General features: G+C 39.0%; 1 protein-coding gene across 1 annotated transcript in view; it reads right to left on the bottom strand.

Moving 5' to 3' along the window:
• Window positions 1–7,062: 7,062 nt before the first annotated feature.
• The window catches only part of MOXD1 (monooxygenase DBH like 1), a 78,738-nt gene continuing 63,673 nt past the window's right edge, over window positions 7,063–22,127 (bottom strand). Inside the window, exons 10-12 of the mRNA XM_081094450.1 lie at window positions 19,044–19,186; window positions 8,911–9,079; window positions 7,063–8,444 (exon numbers count right to left, since the gene is read on the bottom strand). Coding sequence (XP_080950576.1) covers window positions 8,277–8,444; window positions 8,911–9,079; window positions 19,044–19,186 — 480 coding nt within the window. The 3' untranslated portion in view covers window positions 7,063–8,276. The remainder of the gene's footprint in view (window positions 8,445–8,910; window positions 9,080–19,043; window positions 19,187–22,127) is intronic.

Here is a 22,127-nt window from a genome sequence, read left to right as displayed (position 1 = left end):
AAATGTGTGGGTGTAAATGCTTTTGAATAAAATTCATATCACACCATCTTCTAAACAAAGTGTATTAGCGTTGTATTTTCTATTCCATATATCATGGGAATAAATGTCAAAATCTCTTCATCTTTGCTCTCCTATTCATATTTCTTCTTAGAAAACTTGCCGTGAATGTGTGTTCGGAGCCTAAGATCGTGTAAGAGCCCATCCTAGCATCTCAAAGTCTACCTAAGCGGTGGGAAGCCTTTCTGTCAATAGGCTGCTGGAAAACGAGGCTTGCTGCACAGCCAGGTGCCATCACTCCGCGGGCCCAGCGCCCGCAACAGACATCACGCATTCAGCAAGTTACTTTCTCCTGCGGAGACTACATTAGACTCAACCCTGCCAAATAGGAAGCTGTCCCGCCACCCGCCACCCCAACTGGGGAAGCCTGGCTCTTGAATTGGTTACAGAACTGGAGGAAGCCGGTGCAACCCTTTGATGTCCCTCTCAGTGTGTTGTCACTGTGTCTCTTATCACGTTCACTCTGGGGGGTCATTGTGGCCAGTTTGGGAAACGTGGTAGCTACTGCTTTTCCGCAGATCTATAATAGAAAGGAAAAAAAAAAAGTTGTGTGTGTGTGTGTGTGTGTACCTCTCCAGTTGTATGAGCCAGAGAACTTTCCAGAATATTAATGGCACTGGGCAAGACCTGCTCCTGGGGCAGCTGTGCCAGGACAGGAGGCCTCTGCAGCTGTGGAAGCAGCACATTCTGTTCCTTGTCTTGATCAGCCAGCCAGACTGAGTGAGAACAGGGCTCCCCTGGCCCTGGCGCCGCGCGCCAGCGGGGGCTGGACAGGTGCCCCGACGTGCTCTTCCCTCCTGGAGAGGCGCTCGCACCCGCAGAGGCCCCGCACGTGCTGGCCGGGGCGCGGGGTCAGCGTGCCCCCTCCGCCTCCGCACCCTGGCTCCCTCCGGCCGCGGGAGCCAGTCATCCTTGGCACGGGGAGGATTTATAATTGCTGTGTCTCCAAGCTCCTAGCTCTCTAGTAACGACCCACTGGTGGGAATGTCAGTGAATGGAGCTTTGTTGCGCTGCGAACTCCAGCCCGGAGCTCCACACAGAAAGACCCTTTCTGTGGGCTGTTCCTGCGCAGACCCACCTGGCTTTGCAGCCTGAGTCCCCGCAAAAGCAAGCTTCCCCAGGAGGCGCAGGTCCCGGCGCTCACGTCTGTGATCCGCTGGTCTCCTCCGCCCGCCGGCCTGCTCGGTCTGGACACAGCTGCCCCCTTTCCAAGCAGCCGTCCGAGGGAGAGGGGTGCGGGGCCTGAGGCCTGTGCCACGTGGGGGCAGTCCTGGGGCCACCAGCTCCCCAAACCCTCCCGGGAATGTCACTGGTCTCTGTGCTCACAGAGGTTGCCAAGGACCCGTGAGATTATTGAGACTACGCAGCGGGGGCTGCCTCCAAGCCCCAACCCGAGCACTTGACTTTGGATCCCCACCGCCACCTCCTCCTGTTCCCTGCTTTGGCCCCGGGTGCCTTCCCCTCACCAATGCGCTCGCCGCACCGTTACCAGCCGTCTCTTGTCTCCCCGCAGACCTGCCTTCCTGCGGACAACATGTACCTGTGCTCCCGGGTCCTTTCTCTCCAGATCTCTAGTGTCTTTCTGGAAACTTCCAGTCAAGAGCCAGCCTTCCAGAAAGCAGGAGGTTGGAACAGAGCGCAAACAAGGGCGCCCGCGGGGCTGCGGGCGAGGTGTGGAGGCTGGAGCGGGGCTGCTGGGATGACAGCACAGCCTGGGGCCATGGCCTCACCTGCTCCCGACCTTATGCAAGTCATGCCTGCTCTGAGCTTGCTTTTTATTTTCATCCTAACAAGGAGCTAGCAAAAAAGCCCAGGACTACTTAAATACTCTCTTCGAAACCTTTCGCCCGGCCCGTGGTGCTTCTCAATATTCGTTTTTTTATGATGGCGGTGGCATTGACCAGCATGTGATCTCATGATTTGCCATATGAAAATGCGTTCCAAGTTCAAATATGCCTGGGGAATGCTGTGAACTGAAGCTTACCCGAGGCCCCATGGAGTTCAGAGTTCTTGCACACAGCCCTGTCTACTTTCTCACCCATAATACACAGCCAATAATCGTCTCTTCCTCCTGTTATTATGTGAGCGTGAGATAAGGTGCCATATATTACACACTTAGCAAAATACTTGGCATTGCACATGTGCCCAATATACGCCAGCAAGGAATGTTACTATTACTACTCAGACGGTGACTATTTAATGATATTGAGAACTCATGAAATGTAAAGAAAACCAAAAATCTTTTCAATCTTGAACAAAGTGTTTCCCAAACATATTTGACCACAGGGCTCCCTTCACTCTGCCCTTTGTAAGTACCTAGATTGTGCTGGCCATGTAGGAGAGTGTCTGTGATTCACTGCGCGAAGGGAATAATAGACGGGCAGGTATCAATCACTCCCGTGTAGGAGAAATTATTCTTCCTGCATTAAAGTATTATTATGTTGAATTCAATCGCAGAGTCCCCAAACTGAGGGGAAAAAATCCAATGGGTATATTATTGTGCAGCCTCCGATCTTCCCAGATAGTGTGTTAATTCCCAGGCCTTTAGTAGCTTCTGAAAAGCTGCAGAATGCTTAACCACTGCTGCTAAGGCATAAATCAATGTCACCTACTCTTTTCTGAACATTTTGTACTAAGATAATTATATGAAAAAACCTCTTATATCTGAAAGTCTTGTGGTCTCAAATCTCTACTTTCTATAACTGGACAGAAGGCAGAAGTAATCCTTGTTCATTTTATGTGTGAATATGACTGGCTAAGGGATGCCCAGGTAGCTGGTAAGACATTATTTCTGGGCGTGTCTGTGAGGGTGTTTAGGGAAGAGATTAGCATGTGAATTGGTGAACTGAATAAAGCCATTGTCTTCACCAATGCTGTGGACCGCATCCTGTGCCCTGTGGGCCTGCTTTGAACAGAAAGGCAGAGGAAAAGTGTGGCTGAGTTCTCTCTGGCTGCTTGAGTTGAGCACCCATCCTCTCTTGCCCTGAGGCCATCTATGCTCCCGTTCCCGGGCCTGGGGCTCAGACCAGGACTTACCCCATCAGCCCCTGGTTCTCTGGCCTTGGGATTCAGACTGAATCATACGCCAGCTTGCTGCTTCTCCAGCTTTCAGACGGCCTTCTCTGCCTGTGAGCCAATCCTGTAATCAATTTCCTCTTTGAAATATCTAAACATATCCCATTGCTTCTGCTGCTCTGGAGAATCCTGACTAATACAGACCTCATAGGATAGCCACGTGGTGCAGTTTTATGGTAACTTACATTTTATTTATGCTTTATTTTTGAAAGTTGAAAAAATAGCCATAAAAGTACACCACCTTTTGGGAAAACTAAATTAATATATAGTTTATTTTAAAATGAATCTACATTCTAAAAATTCATTTTAAAAAATGTAAAATAAAATTTAAAAAATAATGAAAAAAAGTTATTTGCCTCATTAGTGAGTGTACTTTTAAAGGAAGAACTGATCTTTTTTCTCTAGACAGCTTGTATGCAGCACTGTACCTGACACTAATGTATTTAGCAGGCACTAAATACATTTTTAATATAATAATACCTCTCCAAGTACATTTAAAATATACAAATTAATTTATACAGCTTTCATTACCTAACTCATCAGTTTCATGAGAAAGATTATGAATTCTTGCAGACAGGTAATATAATGTGAACCTTTCTATTAATTCAATGAAATTCAATGAAACCAATATTATTATGCCAGACACCTGGTATTTACTCAGGTTTGGGGGATAGAAAATTTAAATTTAGCAAGATTTCTCCTAAATGGACCTTAACAATAAATTTGAAGATGTTTCATTATTTGTTAAATTGTTTCCATTTGAAGTGGCTAGAAATATTTGGTCACGTCATTATGTTCCATAGATTCCACTAGTGTACACAAGACAAGATACTGTGAAGGAAAACACTGGGGTCAAAACCAATTCTTTATAACAAATGCCTTTTAAAAGACTATTAAGATAAGTCTTTTGTTCTTCTTGCATAACAATAATAGAAAAGATGAAATTCTATTAGGGTTGCATTAAGATTTTTATGCAGATCCTCAAATGCCCACCAGGCCATTTGACAAAATGCAAATCCTTAAATTCTTCTTTGGAATCCTTCCAGGGAAAATTAGCATTCTCTTTGCAATGTGACAAGTCTACCACAAGAGGGCACTGTACTCCCAATTCATTGAAAAAGAAGCTAAAATTAGAAACATTCTGTCCTGGCTTACTGCAGATTCCAGATGTTGCAAAAGGAACGCCTACACGTGTCTATTGTACTTGGACAAAGATGAAACAGAAGCCTTATTAGCTCAGTTCTTCCAAAGGCAAGAAAACAAATGTAATGAGAACTATTGGTCAGAACTTCAAGTAGTTTCTCATTCGTCCACAAGGCGGCACGCCTTCCTTGCTGATAGCTGTGCTGACCCACTGAGCCAGCTGTAAATTTTTTAAAAAACTTGTCTAGACTGTCATTTTGAAAAAATAATATTTCTGGTAAATAGAAGCTTTATTAAGAAAATTTTAAAGTTTTTTTCATCTAACTATGAACATTTTTTATCTTCAGAGAATGTGTTTCTGTTAACATTGCAATAGAGACCATCTTCACTATGTCTAAGGAATTTTCACCAGTGCCTGAGCAGAGGTTCATTAACACAGGTAATTCTGAATCTCACATGTTTCCGGTGCTCAGTTCACACACTCTCAACAAAACTGACAGAAATTCTTATTTTAAACAATCAGTAACAATTTATCCAGGAAAACCATGAAAAAGATAAATTCTGTTTTGAGGAGCATGATTTCATTACTTAGTGTTGCAGTTAGGTTTTAAATTATGCTAAGTGTAGCTGGATACTTTTCTCACTCATAAGATCTTGTTTTGCTTTTTGACTTGCATAGTCCATATTAAAGTCCTCAAGCTCAAGGCATTTCTGGGCTGGATTGAAGCGCTTGGAATTGTGGTTTCTTTTTGTCACATTAGGGTGACATACTCTTCCCCTTAGGAAGCGGGAAGAAGCAGGGTGGGTGAGAATGGGATTATATAAGAAATGTAGGCGGGTATGATGTAACAATATTGATGAGCTTTTTTTTTTGTTAATCCTCACCTGAGGACATTTTTTCCATTGATATTTAGCCAGAGCGCAAGGGAGGGAGGAAGTGAAAGAGAGAGAGAGAGAGAGAGAGAGAGAGAGAGAGAGAGAGAGGAGAGAGAGAGAGAGAGAGGGAGAGAGAGCTGGACATGCTTTGCTGGGAAAGTTGTTTGCTCCACAGCTTGTTTCTTGGAGAATGTTCCTCCACCACAACAGAGGTACAGTGGTCAATGAGTCTGGGTAATGTTCCACACTACATAACTCCTCTTGGACTTTCAAATGCACATTTACATACTAAAGACTGAGAAATTCTACAGTAAGCCTGCTAAACTTTGTAACAGTTTTCCACGACTCTTTATATTTTCCATGCAACACAGTTCTGGCCAAGGGAGTAAAGAATGCTGCCATGAGTCTGTGCAATTGACCACTTTCTGCTCATAAATTGCCAGTTTGACTCTGCTGGATTTGGATACAACTGTCGATCAAGGTCTTGCAGGGCTAAGATGGTCAAACTAACATATAAGCGAGGTTCCTGGTCCAAATAGTCTATGGAAAAGTGATGGTCCATGATGATGAATAAGCTTTTCATTAGCTGAAAGGTTGCAAGAATAGTATTTAAAAAACAAACAAACTCCTATATCCTTCATCCAGAGTCAATTGTTATCATTTTACCATATTTGAATTATCATATTCTCTTTGTAGACAGACAATAGATATAGATTGAATTCTTTTCTAAACTCTTTGAGAATAATTTGAACAAGTTGAAGACATCTAGCAATAATCAAAATTCTCAAATATTTATAATTATTAAATAAAAATTCTCAAAAATATATAATTATTACATCTGTACTTGCACTTGTGGTAACTTATTGTGAGGAAATATTTATAGATATGAAAGTTTAAATTTAAGAATGTTACCCATAGCAATGTTGATCATACTGAAAAACTGGAAATGGCCAGTATAGCCAACAATAAGCATTTGGTTGAGCAAATTGTATCAGGCAAGTAGATACTACTTGTAAACATCCTCCTGTCTGCCACTCCTCACTGGCCTCTGCAGCCATTAGGGGAAAGTTCAAAACCCCGAATATGTCTGCCGCTGCTGACTGTACCACTCTTCTCACTCCCAGGACTCCTTTGATCCTGTTTGATACCCTTCAGAGAAACTGATCACTCAAGACACCCCCAACCTCACAGGGCCTTGATGAATATTGGTTTCATCATATGTAGGTCTCTCCTCTCCCCACCCTACCTGCTTTAACAATCAAACTGCGGACCATTGTACGTGGAGGCTCCGTTTCCCCTCAGGACCCAGGCAGTCCCAGCCCAGGACAGATAATGTGACTGGATCCAGCACAGCAATGACAAGCCTGGGCCGTTCAGGAAGGTCTTCCAATGTTAAGAGCAAACTCAGAATATAATCAGAATCTTACCAAGTCTTCAATAGATAACCTATTCCAATTTCAAATAGAGTCAATTTCTCAAAATTCTATATATTCATAAGAATTTGTAGCAGAACAATGACAGCTTTATTCTTAGCAACATCAACTGAAAAAATAGATTCCCATTTCTCCAAAAAATGCAAGCTTCCAAAAGCTATGAATCCTTTTCTAGCCAGTATGTTTACCTTCCTTACCAAGAACAATGAAAGCAGATAATATTACATAATTTCCAAAGGAAATCATTCTACTTTGACATCTTAGATTCAGACGTCCTGAAGGAAAAACAAACATAAAATTTCAGATGGGGAATGTCTGGGATTATCATATTTCTTATATAAATATTTGGATGGAAAAATAATAAAGTCTAATATAGCAGTTATAAAATAAAAAGAAGAAAAGCTAACTATAATATATGCCTCATAAATATCACATACATTTCATTATGTGGACAAAATTCTTAGAATTAGGAAGGAAACACACCAAAACATAACATTTATTTAAAGGACAATATAGTTGGTATTGAAGACATTGTTTGCTGGGGAGAAAGGCCTTAAACACAGGATAGAAAATGCAAAGTGCTTAATTGATGTGACTGAAAACATCCGTACAAAATCACTTCTCTCTAGGAGTGTACAAGATGCCACACAAAAAGTTACTTTCATTTGGTTTATTCATATGATCCCAACTTAAGAAATGAGGAAAGAACACTTAACAAGATTTAGCTGAATTCTACAGAGAGAACCCAAAAACTCACAAGATTGTCAGTTGGTAGCAACTGCATTATGGAAAGTTAGTCTGTTACTTAATATAAAAATAAATCTACAATAGCAAGTGTGACTCGGATTGAGCCAGTAGGCAACACGTGTGACCCCGACCGCAGTCAGTGAGGTGCTACGTGGACCTCACACCCTCCTCGGCTGGCTCACACTGTCTGGCCTTTAATCTGGACCCCCAAAAGGACCCCTGACAGCACAGGGTTGCAGCCAACTACATTTTTTCCTCAGCCTACAATCAGTTAGGTACCAGTTCTCTGTTTCCCACAGCCTCTTTCCTTTCTTCCTTTTTTGTGCCAGAGCTCAAGAAAACACTCACCTGGCCAGCGCTGAGCAGGATGCAGCACTCTGAGATGGGTTAGGGGTTGTACCAACAGACTCAGATAAATGAAGAGATGAAAATGGGCCTCATCAAAAAGCACCGAGGTATGGGGCCCTTGGGGAATTCACAGAAAAGGACAGGACTGGGTAACACTGAAAGGCAGGGGACCGTTGTTTATGCTCCGGAAGTCCCACCCAAAGAGCAATAAAGAGGAAGAAAACTGGAGTGGAGAGCACTTCCTTTGGCAGTTTTTTAAAGGAATATAGAAGCCAAGCCAACATTTAAAAATTAAAATAGCAATTACACATGTTTGCATAAATGTAATGCAGAAGGAAATAAAGAATTCTACTTCCGCTTGACTTGGTCCACATTTTGATCAGGCCAGTTTTGCTTTATTGGTAATGGATACATTTTATCAGCCATGTCTGAGGAAAAGGAGAGAACCCATGACATCTCTCAGGGAGACTGGGAGAGTGGGGAGGGAGGGAGTAGATGAAAGGGAAGTCTCCACACTCCTCATGCCCCAAGTGTCTTTAACCCGCACATTAAACGAGTTTCCAATCACAGAAAACATCGTCACCAAGGACCACAGAACTAGGACCAGGAGTGTAGGCTGCTCAGCATGCTGCCCAGGACTGTGAGGCACACCAGCAGCTGAAGAGAGAGGCTTCTGTGCAGAGATGAGGAAGGAGAGGTGCACACCAAGGGCTCTGTTTTAGAAGGTCTTTCTATATCTGGAGGCAAGGCCGTCATCCCTTGGATCTGAGAGGGAAAGAGCAGACAACGCCAATGAGTGTGTGATCCAAGAGCAGGACTGTGGCCACACGTGCCCAGTCCTTGCACTTCTGCAGGAATCAAAGGGGCGGGGGGCGGGGCACAGAGGGCTGCTGAGGTTGTCAAACACGAGGACAGTCACAACCTTAAGGATTCCGAGGGGGAAGTGGGGAAGAGGGCCAGGCAGGCCTCTGGGACAGGGGGGATACAAAACAGGCTCCATCGCTTTTTGTAATTCTCATCTCATCCTACAAGTTTAGTTTTAGAATAAATTTTCTCTTTAAAAGGAAAGAAATCAGGAGTTTTTGGTCAACCCCAGATAATCATTAAACAAATTATCGGATGGATCGTTGGATTTATGGGTATTCATCTGTTCCCTAGATTTCACCTGTTGTGGATTCAGGTAAAATGTGACATCTGGTTTCCCCCGAAGATGAAAACAAGCAGGGCTTACCGACCACTCTGCATTGTCGGTCTTGGAGCATCTCACGTTCACCGGCAGGCTCAGGACAAGCTTGTTGAAGGACAGACCTTCCTTTTTAGTCCACTTAAACTTATTCATCGCATCCATGAAGGAAAGGTTTTTATATTGCTTGGGGCTTTTGATAATGAAAGGCCAGGTCCTGAATTTAAAATTAAAAAAAAAAACACCCACAATTAGTAATATTCAGAATAAAAGCATTACATATTTCCATTACTTTTCACTAGATATCATGCTTGTTCATTTTTACAAACAAAGATGATCTAATGCAACACACTGATGAACTCATCAGCAGTTACTAGAGGAAATACATGCCAAATAAGGAGGATGACATGTAAAAAAAATGAAAGTCCCTGTTTTATTGGCAGATGGGTATTACTTTTAGACAATTTTAGCTCTGAAAGCTTCCCCAGAGTCTCACAATTCCTCGCTTATGTGTTTTGGCTCTAGTTAACAATATAACTGCTAACAAACAGTTCTAAATATTAAAATGCTAGTAGTGAAATAAAGAAATGTGTTGGTCCCGGCTGGCATGGCTCAGTGATTGAATGTTGACCTATGAACCGGGAGGTCACTGTTCGATTCCCCATCAGGGTTCAGGCCGGAGTTGCGGGCTTCATCCCCAGTGGGGGTCGTGCAGGAGGCAGCCAATCAATGATTCTCTCTCATCATTGATGTTTCTATCTCTCTCTCCCTCTCCCTTCCTCTCTGAAATCAACAAAGATATGTTTAAAAAAAAGAAATGTGTAGCATCTTAAAAAGTGCTGTCACTGAGATGAACATTTCAGTTCCACACAGTTGAGAAGCCTGCCCCCTAGTGGCCACCCTATTCTGGCTTGCTGACCTGGAGATAAATTCAAAAGATTTGAAATTGAAACAATGTTTTTACAATTTTACTGAGAAAAGAAATATTCTTCAGCAATGAGCTTTGCTTCTACCTGCTGCTCTAATAAAACAAACCTGTTAAATGTCCAAGAAAGAAAGAACAAATCACAGAAGAATGACAAGACCTGCTTGAAAAGTTACTCTTCGTTAAATATATTTATATTATTGATTCCTGAAAGAAGGAAAAGTGTAAGTGCTGATATATAAAAAAAATTTACATAAATGAATCCATGGGCCTTCCAGTAGATTATTATGGTAACCATCAGGTATCTGGCTCCCATGACACACCAAGATGTTCCAATAATTACCAAATAATTAACCTCCAACTGAGAAATCTATATTTTCATATTTTATCTTCACAATTCCTTCTTTTAAACACATAAACTATTCAGGTACATTGAGTATTATTTTATTAAGGAAATTAAACATCCTTTATTAATTTTTTAGATTTATAAAGATAAATTCTTAATGTCTAAATTAAAATTGTTTCCTCTATACTCTGGTAAGTAATACAATAAAAAACAATGCATACCAAATGATGATGTTTCTATTCTTCAGTCCTAACTTCCTTTTTAACTTTAATTAAAGTCTATATATCTTTGTTGAGTTTTAAATGCACTATTTTGTACAGAGACTCTAAGGTTAAATGCTATAACGGAAGAGCAGTCAGCATCACTCTACATTAAGCATATCTATCGATGACCTAGAATCCATCTCATTTTAATATTTAAACATGCTGTGAAGATTTGTAGGGATGCAATTCAGAATCAGTATAAAGTAAAAACTTGACTTGAAAAGTGCCTATTATGTTTATGTACAATGTCATTTTAAATACAATAGAAGCTACATATAGGTTTTATTAAATATATAATAATTTTAAAATCAAATACTGAAAACTAAATTTACTTTTCAAAAAGGTAAGGTGTCTAGCTGGAAAAAAAGAAAATCAACTTCATAGCTAGGGGAATACGGGGCGGGAGGCGGGAGGGGTGGTCATAACACACCACAAGGTGGCACTGGAATCTCTGCTAAGGATCTGAGGTGGCCTAACCCCTCTGAGCTTTCAGCAGACTTGCTGATGAGAATGAATACTGTATTATTGTTCTTTGATAAGATCTTAAAAAGCTCTGCTGCTAGGATATATCAGAAAACTAGTATTTCTTGACATGAGGTATAAACACATTTGTTAACTTACTTTTAATAAATGGAAAGGATTTTAAAGGAGAAGCCCAGTGGTTCATATGTGGGAAACAAACAGCATAGCACGACTGAGTAACCTGGGGATGGAGTCACCAACCTCTCTGAGATGGCATCCCTGGCTCACGTTTACTGCCTCCTTTCCATTCCTACTGACTTTGTGCAGGCCCCTACTCTATGACAACATCACACCATCACTTTCAGCCTATCCTACACCACACGTTCAGGTTACCTCTGGAGAAAAGAGGACAAAACAGAAAGAGGAGAAATCCTGAAAAAGTGAACATTTATCCTGAGTACTTTTCCTTATAAGACTAAACCAGAAATAGTTGACCTTGAAATAGCAAGTTCTTCTGCTATCACTGGGACTGGGAATTAGTTAGGAAGACTAGGAATGTTCTAGAAATTAAAACAATTAAATTTCTACACATCTAGGCATACTGTAAATGTCTACCCAGATAAAAATTTGTAAAAGGGTATTATTTATATATTACTGTAGTTGATAAAAATAAATTATATTATATTGTTTAATAATGAGTAATTTTTCTTTGTAAGTTTAATCTAATTGATAAGTTGATTAAAAATTTATACAAAAAAGAAATAAACTCAGACTATCCATAACAATTTGGAGGAAGAAAAAAATGACAATGTTTAGGGATTTACACCCTCTTATTTAAAGATATACTATGATAAAACTATAATAATTGAATGTGGTATTATATTAAGGCTAAACATGTATAACCATGATACAGAATTCAGAGTCCAGAAATAGTTCATGGTCAAATGATTTTAAACAAACATTCCAGTATAATTCAATGGGAAACGGGTGGGTTTTTTCATCAAATGGTTCTTAAACAACTTGATATCCATAGGAAAAACAATGAACCTTAGTATTTAGTTCATACCACACACAGATATTTATTTAAAATATATCATCAACCAAAATGTAAAACCTAAAACTATAAACTTCTTAGGAAAATAAAACACAGGAGAAAATCTTCATGACCGTGGGTAGGCACAGATTTCTTACACAGGATACCAAAAGCACAAAACAAACCATAAATGATTAAATTGACTACAAAAATAGAGCTAAAAAAAGAAAATCAAAACACAAAATGGAGGATATTATTTGCAAAAATATACATGACAAAGGACTTATATCCAAAGTATAAAGAACTCTTTAAAAATCTAAAAAAGTCTGATACGTCAATAGTAAAATAAATAGCCCAACTAAACAATAGACAAAAATTTGAAAAATTAAAGAAGATCATATATAAAAGACCAATAATCATGTGAAAAGAGGCTCACCATTGTTAGTCACAAGGGAAATGGAAAATAAAACCAAAATAAGATATCATACGACATACACATTAAAATAGATGAAATTTAAAATATTGTAAATATTGAAAGAATGTTAAACCATAGGAGTTCTTGTATATTAATGGTGAGAACATTACAAGGTCCACCATTTTGGAGAAAATGATGAAAGTCTTATTAAATAAATGTAAACTTTGTATACAATCCAGTGGTTCCACCACTAGGCATTAACTCAGAAAATTGAAGACATATGTCCATACAAAGTCAAATACAGTAATGTTCACAGCAGCTTTCTTCATAATAGCCAGAAACAGAAAACAATACAAATGTCTTTTAACTGGTGAACTGATAAACAAACTTGGGTGTATCCACACAGGCGAATACTGCTCAGCAACAGAAAGGAACGGACTGCTGATACATGTACCAGCGTAGATGAATCTCAGAAACCTCTAGGTCAAAACAACAACAACAAACAAATAAACAAACAAAAAAGCAGGTATAAAAGAGCACATACTATATGATCACATTTTTATAAAATCTAGAAAAAATCAAGCTAGTATAGTGTCATAAAGCAGATTCACAGTTCCATGGGATTGTCTCCAGATGGGCCTAACAGTGGTCAGCAAACTGTGGCTCGCAAGCCACATGCGGCTCTTTGGCCCTTTGAGTGTGGCTCTTCCACAAAATACCACGTGCGGACGCGCACGTACAGTGCGATTGAAACTTCGTGGCCCATGCACATAAGTCTGTATTTTGTGGAAGAGCCACACTCAAGGGGTCAAAGAGCCGCTTGTGGCTCACGAGCTGCAGTTTGCCCAGCTGCAGTTTGCCCACCACTGCTAGGGGAAGGGTGTTGGGAAGTGCACCTTGAGGCAGTCTCCCTAGTAAGAAGTGAGGGCTGCGGGCTGCAGTGGCTTTGGCAGCATGATGGAAGGCCTGGGGCATTCCTCCATGGAGAGGGATGTGGTCCTTACCAGTTAGAAAACTTCCTCGAATAGATTTTTAACAAAATCCGAGGAATGGTGAATCCATGCATTGTAATATAGAGTATATAGCCCCACCTCTATACCCACAGCCCTTTACCATCAAAATATATAAAAGTAGGCACATAAAATATGTCACCTAAACCTCTAACTGTGGTGTGGCAAGAAAGAAAGCTACTCTCAGATTTTCTTAGAAGGAAGTCAAGAATTCACCTACATTGTGTCAAAGATAAGTTTTAGGGAAAACTGACTCCTCAGAAGTAAGAAATGACATAACCATGCAAACACAGGGAGAAAAGGAAAGAATTTCACACTTCATGTAAAGAGACAGAAAAAGAAACTGACTCTAGAAGAAAATATAAACCATTATACTGGAGAAAATTCCTACAAGTGTTTCATGTTATTAGCTCATTTAACAAGAACATGAATTCGATTAAACAAGAGCTCAAATAAAAGATGATGAAACAACAGAGTGAGATGAACAGGAAGATAGCAGAACAAAGGAAATAAATTTAGGACAAAACAACTTTAGTAGCAAATACATTTTTAAAAAGCAAGATGCAAAAGAGCGCTTCTGAAAAATTATAAAATTCTTGAAAAAAATCTAAAGTAGATTAGAAAAAAATGTGTAGCTACATTAAAACTTCCCTGAAATGCAAAAAAAAAAAAAAAAATGGGGGGGGGGCGGGGGGAGTGAATGTATGTACTGAAAGAACACTTTGTGTCTCAGGAAAATTTGATTCAGATGCTCAACACTGGAATATGTTCAAGTTAACTTATGTGTTCTACAGGTAAAGGACGAATGCTCCCATTCATCCCAAGAGATCTTCTAAGGGGTGGGGAGAGGGGGAGAAGTGAACCCAAAATATCTCCACCCAAATGCTGTCTAAATATAAGTGCAGGAATTCAAAAAATGTAAAAGAACTCAGGGCATAAAGCACCTGGAACCCCTTCTTGATTAAACAACTTGAGAAGAAAATATGATGAATCAAATTAAAGAACTCAAAAATGTAGAAATGATATAAAGGTTGTGAATTATCACTGAATCTATTTTAAAAGTATAGTTACCTTAAATATTGTTAGAACTGGCTTTTAAAATTAAATGTGAAAATTAAAAATCTTGAAAATACAAAAATTATAACAAATATTTGGAGTTATAGAAAAGGGTGGTTGGAGACAATGTGAAAGTATGAGTGCCCTCTTTATCTTTTATGATCTAAAATTAAAACATGTAGTTTGGGGGAGGGGGAGAGAAAGAGAAAAGATAATAATAACAAAACAAATATAAGAAAATAATCAACAACAAAAAACCCAAAATTTAAAAAATAAGGGAAAAAATGCTAAAAAAAAACAATCATGTAGTTTTTAAAAAGTGAGTGTGACATCGTAATGCTTTTTACAATCTATTTTCTCAACATTTGTGAGCTCCTTTATTAAATACTGCCCCTTGTGGTTAAAAACAACAGCAACATTTATTTGAAGTTCAACAACTGTTCAGTATCTTTTTCTTCTGATAAAGTAAAACAAAATTAAATGTTAATGTTTTTGTTTAAAACATTGAACAAGTTATAATCTTTATAATAATAATATACTCATCTTTATATCAATACCTACATAGAAAGATTCTGCAATAACTTTCAATTAATGTTAGTATTTAGTATATTTTTTTCTACCAGAAGTTGAGGTGATGGCTTTTATCTTCTTTTTGAAACTTTTTCTGCATTACCTAAACTCTTTAATAATAAGCATTTGTGATTTTCACACATTATAAACATAAAGTGATTTTGCCTATAAAGAAAAAGAGAAACACCTCTCTCGGTTCTTTTACAAATAACACAGGAACTTTGCAGCATATGAACCTGCCTGGAACTGCGTGGATGTGTGGTGTTGCAGAAAATAGAGAATACATATAAACTCATTATCTATTCTGTTATCTAATCTTTGTAACTTTTTGCTCTTCTTTAAGCCTTGCCAGATCTGTAGGAGGCAAAGAAAAACTGCATCCTCCAGAACAGACAAATCCTGTAACAGGATATAGTTGTCTCTATTTTCCTACCAAGTCATCCTCTAATCTTAGGATGGCTATGGGATGTTTAAAATGAAATAGGGCACCTAACAAATTATTATATTAAAAGCACAAAATAAGAGATTTAAGGTTACATGTTATATGATATTCCTTTTTAGTACTGTATCCTGAAACCAAATTAGCAATTTTCTTTTAAGTAAAACAGAAAAATCACCCAGACCATTCCTCTCTTTCTGATCTTTTAACCAGTACCTTGTTAGTTTGGCCTCCAATAATATTTATGTCACGGTGATGATGAAAAATATGAAAGTTTGATTTAAAGTCCTGAGGCTTTTTTTCACTCAGAATTTTGAAGAATATTTAACCTGTAGTTAAATGGTTTTAGGTGGGCAATGACATCTCAAAAGTGACCTTGTTCTGTGAAGCCATTTCCCTGTCTCTCCAAGTGACGAAAAACTCCACTTCCTGGGGGTAACCTAAGGCATGGGTATGACCGAGCTTGCTGGGACATGGAAACAGGGCATTTTCAGAGGCTTTACACAGATAAATGCAAAAGAAAATATAAGACTATATCCCAGTGTTTCTAACATGACATTTTATGTATTGTTTTGATTTTTACTATTTTACTAGAGGCCCAGTGCATGAATTCCTGCACAGGTGGGGTCCCTTGGTGTGGCCTGTGGGGATTGGGCCAAAACTGGCAGTCCAACACCACCTGACACTCCTGCCTGCCACACCCGCTCATTCCAGCCCCACTGCACCTGCTGCGGGTTTGCACCCAGTCAGTCCTGATCAGGAGAGGCTCATGTCTGGCACTCATCCAAAAGGGCTGGGGTTGGGGGAGGCCAGGATGCAATCAGCCCTCCAGGCGGGCAGTGGGACACCCTTGCCAGCCCGGGATCCAGATCCGTCCCATTGACGTTCCCACAGGAGCCACCTGGCGGCTGTTTTTATATTGTTTCTTTCTTGCGGAGCATCTAGGGAGGGAAAGTGACCGTGGTGCCCTAGGCTGACTTCCAGGAAGCCGGCAGCACTGTCGGGATCCTGCTGGTGGTGCTGGTCCATCAGTGCCTGGCCCATTCTCCAAAGATTGGACTTGCAGGACTACTGAGGGAGGGAGTGGCTGCCGCCTGGTGGTCAGTGTGCATCATAGCAACCGGTTGACCAGTCATTTGGTCACTCGGTCGTTCAGTTGCTTAGGCTTATATATATAGAGAGATTTCTTTTTAACAAAATGCATATCCTATAAAATAAAAACCTAATATGCAAATTGACCAAATGGCAAAACGACAGGTGGAATGAAGGGGAGTGGGCCTAAGCCAGCAGTTGGACATCCCCCAAGGGCTCCCGGACTGTGAGAGGGTGCAAGCTGGGCTGAGGGACCTCTCCCCCGCCACCCCCCGTGTGCATGAATTTCATGCAACAGGCTATATATATATATATATATATATATATATATATATATTAGACCACAATACAGTTTATTGTGAACTACAGAATGTCTTAATTCTCTCAGTTTCCATTTCCTGCCCTATAAAACTAGGATTGCCAAGTCCTGCTCTACCTATTGAAATTGTATGAAAATAACTTACATGAAATCATGCATCTAAAAATACTTCATAACTACAAACTAATTTACATAAGCATTTTGTTATTTGTATTTTAGTAGATCCAGATTTCTGTTTTGATGGTCACTGGGTTAGGTAAATAGGAACTCAGTACAACACATCTACAAATAATAAGTTTAATTTTTTTTAAAAAGAGTCTTTTTAGTTCATAGTTTCTAATCCCTATAATACTTAGAAATAAAAAGTAGACCATAATTGTCATCTCCATCAGCATCTGAATTGTACCACATCTTCATTGTTTTTTTACCCTCTTCTTAAATATACCCCTTCAAAAATCTATGCATAACTTTTGCCTAATTATACCAGTCTCTTTTAAAAAGTCCTAAGCATTAGAAAATCTTTCCTTATATTAAATAAAATATACACTCCAAAATTTCCACTAGGCACCCTAATTCTTCTCCATTATTTTTTCTACATCTACCTTAATATATCCAAAACAGAATTTTCGATTTTTTCTTCAAACAAGTTTCCCTACACCTATACCAATAGACCATTCACACATCGTCATGTTTCCGTCACTCGTCTTCTTCTATAACCAATTCCTTGTGATGCAATCAAGCAATTCCAGCGAGTGCTACCTTCAAAAGGTAACCTGAAGGTAACCATGTCTCACTAACTCTACTGCCACCACCTTGGTCCAAGGTACCCTTACCTCTCACCTGAGCAACCACAATAGTCCCCAGATTGGTATTATTCTTTCCAATCTTTTCTCAACACAGTAGCCAAATTGACTTTTAAAAAACACATTGCAATGGCTTCCTTTTGCACTTAAAACCCTAAGTTCTTATGCTGCCTATAAAGTCGTACATGATCTGTCCCACTTGCTGTCAGACCTCCTCACTCATTCCCTACCATATTTCATCTGCTCCAGCCAAACCCACCTTCTTGCTGCTCTTTGAACATGCTAGCTTCACACCCACCATAAGGTCATTACCTGACTCTTCTCTTTGCATAGAGCATACTTGGATATGTTTGCATGGCTGGCTTCTCATCACTTAGGTTTCTGCTCAAAGGTCACTTCCAGCCATAGAGACTGAATGTGTGTGTCCACCCAAAATCCATTATGTTGAAATCCTAACACCCAAGGTGATGTTATTAGGAGATGAGGCCTTTGGAGTCTCTGCCCTCATTTATGGGATTAGTGCCCCTATAAAAGCAGCCCGAGAAAGCCCTCTTGCTCCTTCTGCCCCATGAGGTTACTGCGACAGGATGACTGTCCATGAGGAAGTGGGGCTTCACCAGACACTGATTCTGCCCCGGCTTTGATCTTGGACTTTCCAGCCTCCTGGGCTGTGAGAAATCAATTTCTGGAGTTGATAAGCCACCTGAACAGACCTAGACTGTTTGTTCAAATGGTGTAGTTTATATTGAACACCGTTTTCCTCCCGAGAGTCTGGAATTTAGGTAATTTGCTAAGGAGACTAGCCCCCAATAAAAACTCTGAGTGCCCAGTCTCTAGTGAGCATACATGTTGTCATAATTTTTCTGTTAATCCTTACCTGAGGATATTTTTCCATTGATTTTTTAGAGAGAGTGGAAGGGAGAGAGAGAGACGGAGAGAAACATCGATGTGAGAGAGACACATCTATAGGTTTGCCTCCTGCATGTACCCTGACCAGGGCCAGGGAACCTGCAACCAAGGTACGTGCTCTTGACCAGAATAGAACCCAGGACCCTTCAGTCCACGGGCCGTGTTGCCATAATTTGATGCTGGTAGAATTAAGCACATTCTGTGTGACTCCACCGGAAAGGGTTTCTTGGGAACTTGCACCTGTTTTCCTGTTGACTTTACCCCATATGCCTTTTTCCTTTTGTTAATGTTCCTTTATATGATTTCACTGTAATTAATATTAGCCATGAGTACAACTATAAATATCTCTGAACCTGGGGGTAGTCCTGGGGACCCTGGACAAAGCAACCAAGAAGCTCACCTGGCCTTCCCAGTTGAAAATACTCAAATAGAACGACACGTAAAGGAATTCCATAACATGGTGATAGATCCAGTATAAAAGTAATGTCATCCTGTTCTGAATTATATTGTCCCGACCATGAGCTTCATTTATTACTTACGTGACTGGCCTATAGATCTCCTTAACACCAATGAACTGAAGTTGCTCCATAATGTCTGGGATACTTGCACATCGAGCAAGATTAATTCTTGGGTAATAAAGAAGGTATGAGAGACACATTTCATTCCTGGTGCTTAGTCCTCCCTGCAAATGGAGATGTTTTATTTAGAAAAGTATGTTCGACTAATTGACACTTAGAGCACAGAAACCACCAAGATCATACAGTTCCTTCCAGTGTTAAAATGTAATAAATCTTAAAGCTGAAAAATAATCTAAGTGACTATTTATAAATTAATGTGGTGGCTAATATACAATGACTTTACAAATTGCAAAAATATGTCTTACTTGATGAGCAAGGCAGGATTGAGTAAAGGGAGAAGCCATTCTACAAATGAGGCTGCAACTAATGCCTCAGTAAATAGCATATTTAAATTATTCTTGAGCTGAGCGGGCTATTCAGAGTTTTACCAAATTGTAGGAAGGAAGCTGGGCCTTTGTAACCTCACATCAACCAGTCACTGCTGGCCGCCCCACTGGAGGGAGTGTAACTTTAAGGGAGGCATTCCCTGACTCCAAGGGCAAGGCCCAATGAGGGATACAGTTGTGAGCTCTTATCATCTGATATTTTCAGTGGCTGAGGTGTAGCTGTATTGGCCCTGAAAAGGGAGAGTATCCAACCAGAACACCAAAATATACACTAAAATAATAATTTATTATATATTTAGTAAAATATGTTATGAAAACAAAATTATATACAAGGCATACCTTTTGTATGCTAATCTTCAATTCTCCTCTTCCCCACACTAAACAAAGATGATGATCATCTTGATATTTTGTTTATTATTTTATTGCTTTCATCACACTTTATATTCAGTTCACTGATGTATGTATCCCAAACAATATAATGTTTACTTTTGTATGTTCTTGAACTTTAGATACATGATAGTCTGGTGCAAATTTGCTCCTTTCAAGCAACATTATGTCCTTCAGAATGGCTTTAGTTCATTAATTTTCGTAACTATATACTATTCATATATTATATGAACATATTATAATATATTTATTTGTTTTCCTTTTGATAAACAATTAAGCTGTTCCCCAGTTTTTGTTCCTGGGTTGTTGCATGTTACTATGAATATTTTATATATTCCTCTCCTGGAACACTTCCCACAAAAGTAACCTCAAGGTTAAGTCCACATAGGAATGGAACTAGTTAGAGCATATATCAATCTTCAACTTTACTAGAGAATGCCATTTTTTCCCCCAAAGTGGTTTTATAAATTTATATTCATCAGCATATGAGGGGTCCAATTTCAGTACATTGGAATTACAATTTTAAATATTGCCAAACTGGTAAGTATAAAATTTCTCATTCTGGTTTACATTTGCATGACCTTGGTTTCAAATGAAATAGAGGATCCTTTCATATGTTTATTATCTGTTTGGGCTTTTATTTTTTGTTCTTTTTCTATTGTATATTTGTTTTATGTTACAGATTAATGAAATTTCTTTCAAATGCTGGATAGTAATGCTGTTTTAATCTATGTATTGCAAATTTTTTTTTTCGTTTAAAACTTCTTTTCACCTACCTAACCATGATTTTTATAACCAAAAGCTTTAATGTAGTCAAATTAATCAATATTTTAATTCATAGTTTGTGCTTTTTATGTTTTGTTACAGAGCTCTTACCTACACCAAGTCATAATGATATATTTATATATTTTTCTCCTAAAGGTTTTTAAATTTTTCTCTTCACATTTAAATATTTTTAATCTATCTAGAATTGATTTTCTGTATATTGTGCAAGACAAAGACATAATTCTATTTTTTTCATTTGGATACCTAATTGTGTCAGTATTCTTTAATGAAAAGTCCATCCTTTTTTACTTATCGAAATGCCATGTCTATCTTAAACCAAGTTTCCATATAAAGGATTCATAGGTTTGTTTCCAGGATCCCTACTCTGTTCCACTCTTCTAACTCTGGACCCAAAACACACGAAGAATCACCATAGCTTTAAAATAAGCCTTCAGAGGTTTGACGTTCTGATCGATGATTCCTCTCTCTGGATCTGTTTTTGTTCATCAGTTTATGTTGTTCATTATATTCTATAAATGAGTGAGATCATGTGATATTTACCTTTCTCTGACTGAGGGAAGGTAGGGGAGGGTGGGGGTAAGGAGGGGAGACCAACTAAAGGACTTGTATGCATGCATATAAGCCTAACCAATGGACACAGACAACAGGGGGGTGAGGGCATGAGTGGGGTAGTAATGGGAGGATAAGGACACATATGTAATATCTTAATCAATAAAGAAATTAAAAGTAAAAATAATAATAAATAAATAAATAAATAAATAAATAAATAAAATAAGCCTTCACCTCCAGTAGTTTGTTTCTCATCTTGTTCTTTTTAGTACTGTCCTGCCTATTATTAACACTTTGCTATTCTATGTAGGTTTTAGAATCAACTTTCTTTATGTAAAAGCTAAAACTGTAAAATATTTAGAAAATTAAACTAGGAGAACAACTGTTGTTATGGCTAGGTGAAGATTTCTTAATACCAAAATCCCAAATCATAAAATCTCTCTGAACTTTTTACTGAAATTGTATCAAATTTATAGACAACTTTAAATAGAAGAATTATTTTTATTTTTTAAAGGGATGATTTTCTTAAAAAAAAAGATTTTTATTGATTTCAAAGAGGAAGGGAGAGAGAGAGAGAGAAAGAGTGAGAGAGAGAGAGAAACATCAATGAAAAGAGATGAGAGAACCATTGTTTGGCTACCTCCTGCATGCCCCTTCCACCTGATTGGGGTCGAGCACACAACCCAGGCATGTGCCCTGACCAGGAATTGAATTGTGACCTCCTTGTTCAAAGGTTGACAATCAACCACAGAGCCACCGAGGATGGGAAAGAATTATTTTTATTTTACTAAGTTTTTCTATCCATGAACACAGTACCTTTTAATTTCTTTAGGTATTTCTTTAATGTCTTGCAATACAGATTTATAATTTTTTCCATAGAGATCAAACACAGCTAACGTTAGATTTTTTTCTATAGAACTTAAGAGTTTTTAATCAT

This window comes from Myotis nattereri (genome assembly GCF_964212035.1).
Source record: "Myotis nattereri genome assembly, chromosome: 6".
NCBI classification, from domain to species: Eukaryota; Metazoa; Chordata; class Mammalia; order Chiroptera; family Vespertilionidae; genus Myotis; species Myotis nattereri.
The sequence above is the reverse complement of the archived record's forward strand: the minus strand, read 5'-3'. Positions and strand labels throughout refer to the sequence as shown.